This window comes from Notothenia coriiceps, unplaced genomic scaffold (assembly GCF_000735185.1).
Source record: "Notothenia coriiceps isolate Sejong01 unplaced genomic scaffold, NC01 NC01_scaffold00029967, whole genome shotgun sequence".
NCBI lineage: Eukaryota > Metazoa > Chordata > Actinopteri > Perciformes > Nototheniidae > Notothenia > Notothenia coriiceps.
This window is the reverse complement of record NW_011362668.1, coordinates 363,293-376,260: the sequence shown is the minus strand read 5'-3', so window position 1 is coordinate 376,260 and position 12,968 is coordinate 363,293. Positions and strand designations below refer to the sequence as shown.

Sequence of the window (12,968 nt, the reverse complement as noted above, 5' to 3'; positions counted from 1 at the left end):
TTTACCCTGTTGGTCTCCTAACATGTTTATCCTTGTAATAGGAGAATGAAATGTGATTGTTGTTAATGGATGCTGCTGATGGTGGGCGTGAAGGTGTATCTGTGTGTTTGAATGAATGAAAGAGATGCACATGATGTACAAAACAAACAGGATTACGGAATTTACCTGAGGTCAGCCAGCTGATATTTGATAATTGTTTCAATAATATTGTTATGCATCTTATCCAGCAGTAATAGGATAAACATTATCCTTGTAATTCAATCCTTGTAATTACATATTTAAATCGGCTACAGTTAAGTATTTTGTGTCCAATGGTCCCTGGCATAAATATTTTTGACTTTTAATATAACAATACTTCTAGAGAAAGGTGACAAAGTGCTCCAAAATCCAAAAACAATGGTAATCACTGGTTTACAGTTGTGTATAATAAATGTATATCTGTATCTGGATTATGTAGAATCTTAGTCCGCAAAGTAACTTATTTATACACAGGTACAAAAATAGGGAAGCAAGAAGTACAACATTTCATTATGAAAGTGAAGAAGTTTGAAGTAGCCTAGTTTGTATGGTCATTTGCTTTGAGGTCATCTAACGAACAGTTAGTTTCAAAACAACACAAAAATATTTGGAGAACTCTTCAAACTGCTACTGACACGTAGCATAATCACATGTGAATCTTTACCAAATGTTACCAAATACACACAGTAACAAATCAAACCACAACATCAGCGTCTTGTTCTCATGTCACACATTTTCTGTGGGCTTTGTGGTCATAGTGTCAGGCCTTTTTAATTCTACGCAGGCAGTACGTGAACTTTTGAAAACCCACAGGAGAGACATTTCTCATGATGTCGAAGAGAGTAAAAGACTCTTTAAATGCAGCACATGACACAGTTGTAAGTATGACAACTATACTGGGTCCCTTTGACCTATGTTACGACCCTGGGTCGTTAGGTCATGTGTGTGGACATTTTTCCCTCCTGTGTGTGTGTGTGTGTGAGCTACAGGTGGTGCCCGTGAAGCTGATTAGCTACCTTCAACCCGCTGATTGGTCCACCTGAGGAAGAGGGGAACACTTAAGCTTTTTCTCATTTGATAGGTAAGATTTTGTGTTAAAAGCTTTCTTTGTTTTGTGGTTTTGCTACTCCGGTGTGTAAATATTTTGGGTAAATAAATTTACCAAACGCTTTATCTGTTTTGGCGTCCGTGTTCTTGGGAGTGGGAAAAGTGGGGAGAGTGCATTTTATGCTGCGCCTAGGTTCCCCTAGGTCTGGGCGTAACACCTATTGTAGAGATAAGTAACGTGAATCTGTTCTGCTTAAACTTGGTAAAGGAACAAATGGAAGGGAATTTACATACATGATCTAAACATCTGTACTACACGAGCCTTCAGCTTAGTGTACATCTTTGTTCTACTCATAATACTCTTGGATCAGTTATTCTAAAAGGAAGGTTATACTAAGGGATGAGAGAAGCAGCAAATAGATATGATATGACAATAAGGGGAGAAATCTGTCTTTATGGCACAATGCCAGAGTTCAACCAGTGATTGAATTGCGGATTATTAAACTTTGAGAACTTTAAGGTTAACAAACCCAGGATTTTATGAAGCAATTAGGTGATGTATTTTGCCTGACTGAGGATGACTTGTCCTCCTTGACCTTTGACCCACAATGAGACTTCACTTGTGTAAGTCTTTCTTCTAAAACTGTATATATGTTTTGGAGCAGAACATTTAATTTTACTTTTAGCCACAAACTATTTTTAAAATCAAACCATAGAAAAAGGTTGGGGTTTAGATAGATGGAGCTGCAACAAGTGTCTGAACAATTTACTCATCATTTAAAATGAACTAACAAGTACAAGACATCTGTCGGAAATGTTCATTACTTTTCAGTTTGATTTAATAACACAGACCTCACACCTCCATGATTTGCCTTCATTTCTAATTTCCATATTTGTTTTGAAGTTTAGGTGAATAAATAATGTTTGCTTGTAACGTCATATGGTGTGGACTCAGTTCTGGTCATTTTTTATTGGACCAGTTTGTGAAATTATGAGGAGATAACAAAGTATACAAAGGAGAAAGCCAGAAATAAATAAAAAAACAGGAAAGAAAAGTCAGTGGTGTTTATGTCTCCAAAGTTTGTTTTGTTAGACTTTAAGGGGACCTATTATGCAAAATCTACTTGTTCATGTATTTTATACATCAACATGTGTCCCCTCTGTGTAAAGAGATTCTGAAAGTTTCAGGAAAAAAAGATTCTCTCTCTTTTTGTCCTGATCCATTTATATAAAAACCTGTCTGAAAATGAGCTGATCAGATTTTGGCCACTTTGTCATAACGATGTTTTGGCTTGTGTAACCATTAGCCAATCTAGTTACAATTACATTTGAAATAGTAAAAATACCTATTTCTGATATCAAGAATTACATTTCAACTAGTCAAAATGCCAATTGTTGATATCAGAAATACAATTTGAACTAGTTGAAAATCCTTTTTTTTATATCAGGAATTAAATTGTAACTAGTTATAAATAAAAATTGAATTAGAACTAGTAACAATTGAATTCCTGATATCAAAAAAGGATTTTGAACTAGTTCAACTTGTGTTTCTGATATCAACAATTGAATTACTGATATCAGAAATTGGCATTTGAACTAGTTCAAATTCCAACTCCTATTGAAATGAAGGAGAAAAACTATGCGAATCTCACTAGTTAAAATAAAATTTCTGATATCAAGAATACACATTACAATTAGTTACAATTGAATTTCTGATGTCAAGAATCCGCATTCTAACTAGTTAAAATTAAATTTTTGATATCAGAAATAAGCATTATTACTAGTAAGAATTGCATTTTTTATATCAAGAATTTGCATTCTTACTACTAAGAATAGATTTTTTGATCTCCTCCAGAAATGAATAAAAGCTAAATCGGCTTGCCATAAAAAAAAACAGTATAATAGGGGACCTTTAAGTCATCATTTCAAACTATCTGAATTAATGTGAAGCAACGATTCACTTAAACAACCGATAACTTAAACCCCAAGTTTGCTGGGGTCTTATGAAATAACTCACGATCCAGGTAGTAGTATTATTTATATTGTCCACACTTTATATATTATAAGTAGCCTACACAACATCACAAATCCTATTTGCTAAGGAAAACTGAAAACATAGAAGAAAAAAAAATTAGAATATACTTTTTCATAATAAAACGTGAATAAGGTAGTCTGTGTGGAATGTTCACTTTAAAGTAACGCAAGCACAATATTAGCATAATTGTGTTTCTCCATGGAAAAAAAATTGATGTGGGTGTGTGAGGCGTTGCTTTCTACAGGATAACGCAACAGCCCCTCAATGTCTGCGCATGGCCCTGCCCTGTGTGCCATTTTATTGAAACTCCGTCTGCATTTCGACATGCAATCCTAAACGTCTTTCCCAAAACGGTGACAGTCTTAAATTAACGTGACACTTACAGTTCAGACTTTGATCGATTATTTGCTATAAAGCTCAGACCAGATGACCGGGGGAGTCTCACACTGACAGCCAGCAGCACTGAGAAACACGGGCAGGTCAACGCTGAACTTTATTTATCTGAAGCTCTTTCGTCCCGGGATAGAGTACCCTACAATAAAAACACGTGAGGAGGGGAGAGAGATAGAGATAGAGAGAGAGGGAGAGGAGGAAGAGGAGGAAGCGTTGGACAGGCGCGCTTGTGATCACCACCTCTGTCAAAAATAGACTGGCGGACTGAGGGGTTGCGAGAGAAACGGTATGTCAGCGCCTGCTTCAATCTATCTCTATTAAACTCTACTTTGATATACCTACTGTTCTTTTCATAATCCTAGAATATAATACCTTAGTAGCCTATAATAAAATTTGATGACACAGTTTACAATGGACAGCAGACTGAGCTTTGGATCCTGAGGGTGCTCTTATATAGAGGGTTATAATATAAATGGTTGTGATTGGGACGTAACATCTTCTCACAGGACCCAGCCATGGATAAGAAGGACGAAGCGGAAATGATGGACGAACACCAACAAAATGGGGATTTAAGGTATATTTCAATAATTATTTCTCAAAGCCTAGAGTGATGGTTTAAAAACATATATCAACAGGTGTCTCAATTGTTATATAGAGGAAATATAAACTTTATATTCAGGCATCATGCTTTTTGAATCCTCCAGTAAAAGCAAGAAGAAAGGAAAGAAGAAAGAGAAAGAACCAAAGTTGCCCATGGTTGGCGCCATTGGTGTGGTGAGTTCAGGATGTAATCTCTCCTTCTCATAACCAGCTGTTTATGCAATGTGCCTACATTTTAAACTGATCAAATGAAAATCATTTGATAATTAATGTGTAAACCAAGCCAATGAAAGCCATTTCTTTGTTATATTGCTTTAGATGCAAAAACAACTGACAAATATGTATTGATTTTTGTATGTTTCTGAGATTCTGAGATTAATGGGTAAAGATCGACTGTGTGTGTGTGTGTGTGTGTGTGTGTGTGTGTGTGTGTGTGTGTGTGTGTGTGTGTGTGTGTGTGTGTGTGTGTGTGTGTGTGTGGAGAGATGGGAGTGTGGCACATCCTCATGTTGTTTGGGTTTGACTCCCGGTGTCCCCTGCTGTGAGAATATAATAGCTGCATAGAGTTTAAAGTATTTCCCTTGTTCTGATTGCATTGATCACATTTGTTATTAAAATATCAAGCAAGTTACCAGGAGAATTCACAACATTCAATCATATACTGACTGACATCTGCTTTGGTCTTTCCACACTCTGTCTTTTATGTGAGTGTAGTTTAGGTTTGCAAGCGGCGTGGACATTCTGTTGATCCTGACTGGGACGCTCTGTGCTATGGTTCACGGTGTCATTCTTCCTCTCATGTGTATTGTGTTCGGGGACATGACAGACAGCTTTATAAATGACTCTGCGATGAGCAGCATCTCCAGTGAGTTTTCAGTTAGACATAGGAGTCATAATTACCTGAAATAGGTTATTAGGTTGTCAATAACACATCATAATAATGTATTTTCTTACCTTGTGTCTTCAGATGCCACAGCACCAAGAAACAGCACATTACAAGCAGAAATGAAGGGGTAAGACTTTATATAAAGCATAAACAGAGCAGGCTGTTGGGTGAAAATATCTCCAAAATGTTGAATTTATTGTTGTTAATGGTTTTTATATTTGTATAAAGTTTAGGTGGAGGTCGAGGAAATTGCAGTGGTTTCTCTATAAAAAAAATATATTTAATAAATTGCATCAACTTTTTGTTTGTATTCCCATGTTTAAATGTATAAGTTAACTTATTTACCGTCTTGTTCAAATCTAACCACTTATTCAAATGGGCAGATTCTACTCTCATTTTCAGGTTCATAATTATTTTTCGTCTCTTTAAACCCCCATCAAAAAAGCCCAGGGTACAGATTGTGAGGAAAATGTGTCGCACCTTTGCGCAGGTTATTTTCAAACCTTGGGTGGATATACTCAGATGAAAGCGGTATATTCTAATAAGCCTGCATTATACATAGTGGAGCCAAATCTGCATGGCTGGTTAAATCCCATATTTGACTTTTTTTTCTTTTTTGACAGTTTGTGGGTTTTTAGGCTCTCCAAATACCCAACTGTGTAGGAATGATAAATGTCCCATTTAAAGTCCTATAAGTCAAAAATACTGCTCTCTTTCCAGCTTTGCGATCAGCTACTCCATCCTGGGATTCGTTGTGCTGCTGGTTGCCTACGGGCAGGTGGCCTTCTGGACGCTGGCCGCTGGACGGCAGGCCACACGCATCCGCAAGCTGTTTTTCCACCACATCATGCAGCAGGACATCGGCTGGTACGATGTCACTGAAACAGGAGAGCTCAACACGCGTCTCACAGAGTGGGTAACGGACAAGTCACACACACACATTTTCTCATACAACCGTATTCAAATAAAGCAGGGCTCAGCAACAAACTTTTTTTTTAAATTAACCGATACTTTTTTCAAATAAATGATTGATTATTTGGTTAATGCAAGTCAAAAATACCCACCACAATTTCCCAGAGCCTCTGTTTACATTTTGACCCCTTGATAGCAACAACATTTTAAAAGCTCTTTTTTTTCAAGGAGGAAAATTAAAAGATAATAAATAAATAGAAAGTACTTTTATCCAGATTTCGAGAACAGCTTTCTTGCACATTTTAAGTTTTTGCTGGATAATTTTCTGTAAATCGACTTATCAATCATTTATTTCAGTTCTTCTGTAAAGTGGTTATCATCTCTGACATAGAAAAACAGGGTTATTTCCAGCATATCTTTTAATATTGTACAATATAATCCTTCCTCTGAGTTAAAACATTCAAATCAGGATTATTCAAGATACACGGTTTTCACTTTACAACATTACATGCAGCATTCCTTTTTTATGTGCATGCGCAGTGATGTCTATAAGATCCAAGAAGGAATTGGCGACAAAGCTGGGAGGCTTCTCCAGGCCTTAACCACCTTCGTCACAGCGTTTGTCATCGGCTTCGTCAAAGGCTGGAAGCTCACCCTCGTCATCCTGGCTGTTAGCCCTGCGCTGGCCATTGCAGCTGGAATCTTCTCCAAGGTAAATCTCCTCTTCTTCTTCTTCTTCCCTTTTAAAGTTCACATGCTCTTAATCTATCTTTGTGCCATTCTATTGCTATCCATTTGTAATTCACAGGAATCAGCCCCCTGCAGGTATTCTTAATAACATTGTGTCTTTCTCCTTGTCTTATTAGGTGCTGGCGACTTTCACTACTAAAGAGCAGACTGCATATGCCAAAGCTGGAGCTGTGGCAGAAGAGGTGCTCTCTGCTGTCAGGACAGTGTTTGCCTTCAATGGTCAGGACAGAGAAATCAAGAGGTGTGTACAATATGATCAAAAGCAAAAATAAGATAATACCGAATAGCAGTGATTGTAAATAAATAACCCTGAGTACCATGGGTAGGGTATAATATGTAACATCAGAAGTTTCTAGGTGTTTTCAGTCACCTATCTGATCTGAATTTCACTGCAGGAACATCCACATCCTTAGTTAAATGCAAACTAGATTTTGACATTCATACTGATCTCATTGGGGGAAAAAATCAGACTTAACGTGGTTATTTTCTATTCAACAAAGCATTACTTCTGTGTGGGGAGAATAAATCTTGTCACGTAAACTGTTCTAAGTCAGAGAAATAGCCCCTACAAATGCTGTAACTGGATACAACCCATAAAACCCCCATACAATGTGATTAGTGTTTCTACTGATGTGACATTTAATGATGCCAAAGGGCCTGTTGTCATTGCAATCTAATTTATGCATCTAACTATGCTCTCCACTGACATGTCCTTGTGCTCCTGTTTTTGATTGTTTTGAACCACAGATACAATAAGAACTTGGAGGATGCAAAGAACATGGGAATAAAGAAGGCGACATCTGCTAACTTTTCCATGGGCCTCACCTTCCTGTTGATCTACCTGTCCTACGCTCTGGCCTTCTGGTACGGAAGTACGCTCGTCCTGAGTAATGAGTACACCATTGGAACCGTGCTCACCGTGAGTAGACACATTTAGAAAGAGATCCTATTAATCGTTTCTCTTAAAACAAAAGGGAGACTCTAAATAAGAGAGGTTGCTGAGCTAACACTGATGTGTGTCTCTTAAGGTGTTCTTCACCGTGCTGATTGGAGCGTTCGCTGTCGGACAGACCTCCCCCAACCTCCAGACTTTCGCCAGCGCCCGGGGAGCTGCATATAAAGTGTACAGCATTATTGATCATGTAAGGAATGCAACATTCTTACCCAAAGCACACCTTTCACATGATGTTTTTTTTAGACATTGTTGCTGCTGGACAGTTGTCAGTTTGTATTACTGAACATGCACCGCTGTACTCTGGCACTCTGGGGAACCACTTTGATGCAGCCGACAACCTGGAGACAGAAATGTTGGATTTTGCTCTAATTGGAGCACCTGCTGTCAGGTCATTTGGTTGATACTACACAGCTGTGGCTCTGTGAAGTTACTGTGCATGTACCCTGAGATACAATACAGTATCAGTTTTTACAAACATTGCACCCTTAATACACATGTGCAGCAGATTCCTTGTAATGGTATGTTTACCATATCTTGTGGTATCGTATCCCATCATTTCATATACAATTATTTTAACTTAGTGCATTGGATCTCAGCGCAACAAATTATATTGTATTTTATTTTATCTTATCTAATTATATCGTATTTTATTTTATCTAATTATATCGTATCTTAACTCATTATATCGTAACATATCTTAGCTTATCGTATTGTATCGAATCTTATCTCACTATATCGTATCATATCTTAGATTATTGTATTTTATGTCATTATATCGTGTCATATCTGAGCTGTTATGTTATTGTTATTTAATCTTATCTTATCTTATCTTATCTAATATGTCTTTGACTACCATCTGTGGAATTTAAAATGGTCTAAGAAACACAATTGAACCACTTCCGCAGTCTGGTCTCTAGTCATCCTGGGCCGTGTATGTTTATAGTTTACTGTGCGTCTGTTTTTCTTTCACAGTAACTACCCACTCAGATTAGTTTATAAGCACGGACAACATCTGTTTAAGCATGAGCGATAATCACACAGCCTAAAGCAAAACTCAAAAAGTATAAAATCTCCTCTCAGGGCCTTTTCGTTTTTTAAAAGGTCCAAACTCAAAATTTAAGAAGAGTATCCGTTCCAAGTCAAGGACTCTTGCTTTGTGACATCTGATCTAAAATAAGCAGTATGGATACCCTTTTCTGTCTAATCTTAAACACAGAAAGATGAGGCCTCCAAGAGGGACATAAAACAGTCTCACATTCTCAGTCCAAACAGAGCTAAACCATTGAGGTGGAACTGCAGTGTGTGTTTGTGTGTGTGTGTGTGTGAGTGAACGTGTGTGTTTAACCTACCTAGAGAAGCAGAAAAAACGCAAAGCGCTCACCCTACTGTGGGACAGCCTTCCTGCCTTTGTCTTATTGATGTTTTAAGAAGGATCGGGTTATTTATCCAACTGTGGCCTAACTACAAACAGGAACAGAGAGCTGAGTTTTTTAGGAGTGAAATTAAAGTTAACTTTTGTCTCAACAGAAACCGGCCATCGACAGTTATTCAGAGGCCGGCTTCAAGCCTGACTCCATCAAAGGAAACATTGAGTTCAAGAACATCCGCTTCAGCTACCCCTCAAGACCAGACATCCAAGTACGTTCACCATAGACACTGTTTACTGAACTCTTAAACACATTATTCAAACTTTATCTCGTAAATTACGTTGTTTACTTTTGTAGGTTTTAAACGACTTGTCTCTGAGTGTGAAGAGTGGACAGACCATTGCCTTGGTAGGGAGCAGCGGCTGTGGGAAGAGCACAACGATCCAGCTGCTGCAGAGGTTCTACGATCCTCAGGAAGGATCTGTGAGTGACGTTTCCAAAACGCTTCATTTAAATTGGATTCATTTAGTATTTGTTAGCATATCCGCCCTGCTATATTCCAGGACTTAAAATACTACTCAATGTTTTTAGCATGAACTCCCATAACATTTTGTGATTTCATTAGATCAGGTGTGACATGAACAAAATAATCTGGGTAGTGTTTTCAGTGTTTCTGCCCATATACTTTGAATCATGTGTCACTGCAGGTACGTACTGTAGTAGTTGTTTCCTGCTTCCCAGTCAGCTATTCTAATAAATCCACTTTGAGAGTCTAAAAAAGTTTTGGTCTAAAAAGTGTTGATTGATGAGATTGGCCACGGTATCAAATATTCAAAGCTCTTAGCGCTAAATGAAATAAGTCCCCAAAAGTGTTGACTATTTTTTAAACAATGACGAGATGCTGTTTCAGATAAATATGACTGTTATATGTGTGTTTGAATCTTGTCTTTCAGGTGACTATTGACGGGCACGACATCCGTTCTCTTAACATCCGCTACCTGAGAGAGATGATCGGCGTGGTGAGCCAGGAGCCTGTTCTCTTCGCCACCACCATCGCGGAGAACATCAGATACGGCCGACTTGACGTGACCAAACAGGAGATCGAGCAAGCTGCCAAGGAGGCCAATGCATACGACTTCATTATGAGCCTTCCTGACGTATGACTGTGTTAATGACTCCCTGTTCTGTGTGTTTATCAAGATCTCCTTCAACCACTTGCTAATATTGAAACTCTTATTGTTGAGCAGACGTTTGAGACGATGGTCGGAGACCGAGGAACTCAAATGAGTGGCGGACAGAAGCAGAGGATCGCAATTGCTCGAGCTCTAGTCCGCAACCCCAAAATCCTTCTGTTGGACGAAGCCACATCTGCGCTTGATGCTGAGAGTGAGACCATTGTGCAATCTGCACTCGACAAGGTACAAATACACAAATCCTGTTCTACCTCATCCAGAACACAGCTTTGCACTTTGATACTGACATGAAGAAAGCTAGTTAAAATCCTAAATTAATGTGGTTTACTACTTCCTTTAGAAACATATTTGGTGTGGCTTTTTTGGTATGGTCATCGGTTCGCAATGCACCTGCATAGAGCCACAGTCCATAGACATTGCTACTAATATTAAGGTCTAGCGACTACAAACATGTTACAATGTTTATAAAATTGTACGTAATTTTTTTAATCCTTTTTGTTAATCTAAGCAAAGACATAACAACTGGGACACATGTCTTTGTGTGCAGGTCCGGCTCGGTCGTACCACCATCATTGTTGCCCACCGCCTGTCAACCATCAGAAACGCTAACATCATCGCTGGCTTCCAGAAAGGTGAAGTTGTAGAGATGGGGAGTCACAGCAAACTGATGGAAGAAAAGGGAGTCTACCACACACTAGTCACCATGCAGGTAAAACACACAAACTATTTATTTGGGTTTGAGTTCAAGGGAAACTTTCAGAATGGTCAGCCATATTGTTTTCCTCGCTCTCTTTCTGTTGCAGACTTTCCAGAAAGAGGAGGAGACGGATGAGGCTGAGTGTGAGCCGTCTGCTGATGAAAAGAGACCGTTAGTCCATACCAACTCTCGCTCCTCTCTGAAAAATAGGAAGACCACAAGAGGCTCCTCCTTCGCTGTCTCAGAGGCAGACAAAGAGGAGAAAGAAAAGTTAGATGAGGAGAAATTGGAGGAGGTGAGCTGTGCTGCCACATCTCTGGGCTTTGGGTGGATGGGTCAACATGGTCTGTGCAGGTTATTCAATACTTTAGCTGACATTTGGACAAAGGTCAGATCAAGGCTCTCCTCTTTTCCATTACAACTGTCAAGCTATCAAACTCTAGCCATTGCTTTGTGTGGTTTGAATGGCTATGATTGTTTTTAAAAGAGGAAGGTGGGACGAGCACATGACCATTACCACAGTCCTGGAAAAAAGAGGGGAAATGCGTGTGAACGAGATGTGACTCAGCTCTTTCTGCCTTCACCCTGCTTATGAACTATGTACACAATAACCCTAAGATAAAGATATACAATGTACTTTCTCCTCTAATGCCTAAACAGTCTTTCCCTCCATCTTTCCCCACATCCTAGCAGTTGCGTAATACATTTAGTTATTTACCACAGTCCAGGGAAATGCGTGTGAATGAGATGTCACTAAGCTCTTTCTCCCTCTTCCTGCAGGACGAAAAGATTCCCCCTGTGTCGTTCTTCAAAATAATGCGTCTCAACATTCCTGAGTGGCCTTACATTTTGGTGGGGACGATCTGTGCCATCATCAACGGCGTCATGCAGCCACTGTTCGCTATCATCTTCTCCAACATCATCACTGTATGTTACTCTTAATATCTGAGCACCACAAAAGTTATTTATTTATGTTCAATTGCAGTGTTTGTCAGATGTTGAACAAGCCCACAGACAAACAGTTTTTTCCTCTTCTCAGGTGTTTGCACATCCAGATCCAGCCGTCGTCAGGAAAAGAGCTTCGTACTTTTCTCTGATGTTTGTTCTTATTGGAGCGGTGTCCTTTGTCGCCATGTTTTTCCAGGTATGCATGTTGATTTAAGGTGCGTTCATTGCCCTCAAATAAATAGTTTGACACTTGAAGCACTTCTATGATTTCCTGCTGAGGGTCAGAAGAGAAGATTCCTCTCTCATGTCTGTACAATAAACATAATGGTATACCGTACACACAGCAGCTGTTTAGTTTAGCAGCATAACGTCTGTCAACAGGTCTGTCTTGTAGCTGTGGCTGTATATTATCTGTACAAACATGAGATTGGTGTCTACCTACTCATCTAACTCTTGGAATGAAGCTCCCAATAAGTTCCCAAAATGTCAAATTGGTTCTTGTACTATACAGTATATGCCTAAATCCAAAGAGTGTCCATTGTACTTGGTTGGAAATGTAGAAACCTTGATAGCTACCACACAGGATTACAGTAAGATTTTACGTGAGTGCCCTTGCAAATGAAACAAACACACACACACACACTAGGGCTGTGCGATTATGGCAAAAATCATAATCACCATTATTTTGGTCAATAATTGATATCACGATTATTAAATGTCAAGGCACACNGAATATCCTTGGTAAATAATATTGTTGTTTTATGGTAGAGGGGGATACATATTGTATTTATAAGGTCTAATGCTTATTTTTTTAAAAGCTTGGTTTTAAATATGTATCCCCCTCTACCATAAAACAACAATATTATTTACCAAGGATATTCAAAATTCTAAATAATTACTCTGATTTGAGCACAAGTAGGCCAAATTGCTGTGTCTCAAATCATGTTTGCTCAACTTCTGCAACAGATATAAAAAAAGAAATCAAAGAAATACAAACAAATTATACATTTTTGTCACTGTTGTATAATCCTTTTGCTAATATTCCTCACCAAATTTAATTTTTTGTTATTCATTCATTTTTATTGTTTAAAGTTTTTTAAAAAGTGTTTCAATGTCCCCCCTGTTACTCTGATTTGAATCCCTCTGGACACGCCCCTTTACTATTCG

General features: G+C 38.6%; 2 protein-coding genes across 2 annotated transcripts in view; one reads left to right on the top strand and one right to left on the bottom strand.

Moving 5' to 3' along the window:
* LOC104959185 (multidrug resistance protein 1-like) overlaps positions 1 to 24 on the bottom strand; it is a 6,203-nt gene extending 6,179 nt beyond the window's left edge. Inside the window, exon 1 of the mRNA XM_010787053.1 lies at positions 6 to 24. Coding sequence (XP_010785355.1) covers positions 6 to 24 — 19 coding nt within the window. The remainder of the gene's footprint in view (positions 1 to 5) is intronic.
* Positions 25 to 1,012: 988 nt separating this feature from the next.
* On the top strand, positions 1,013 to 12,015 carry LOC104959183 (multidrug resistance protein 1-like). Its single transcript, XM_010787052.1, has 18 exons — positions 1,013 to 1,099; positions 4,000 to 4,067; positions 4,198 to 4,267; positions 4,808 to 4,958; positions 5,061 to 5,106; positions 5,700 to 5,891; positions 6,432 to 6,603; positions 6,758 to 6,882; positions 7,389 to 7,560; positions 7,670 to 7,783; positions 9,124 to 9,234; positions 9,321 to 9,446; positions 9,917 to 10,120; positions 10,211 to 10,381; positions 10,704 to 10,865; positions 10,960 to 11,148; positions 11,634 to 11,780; positions 11,893 to 12,015. Exons 2-18 carry the CDS (start codon positions 4,009 to 4,011, stop codon positions 12,013 to 12,015), a joined length of 2,334 nt encoding a protein of 777 aa, XP_010785354.1. The 5' UTR covers positions 1,013 to 1,099; positions 4,000 to 4,008.
* The last annotated feature ends 953 nt before the right edge of the window (positions 12,016 to 12,968 follow it).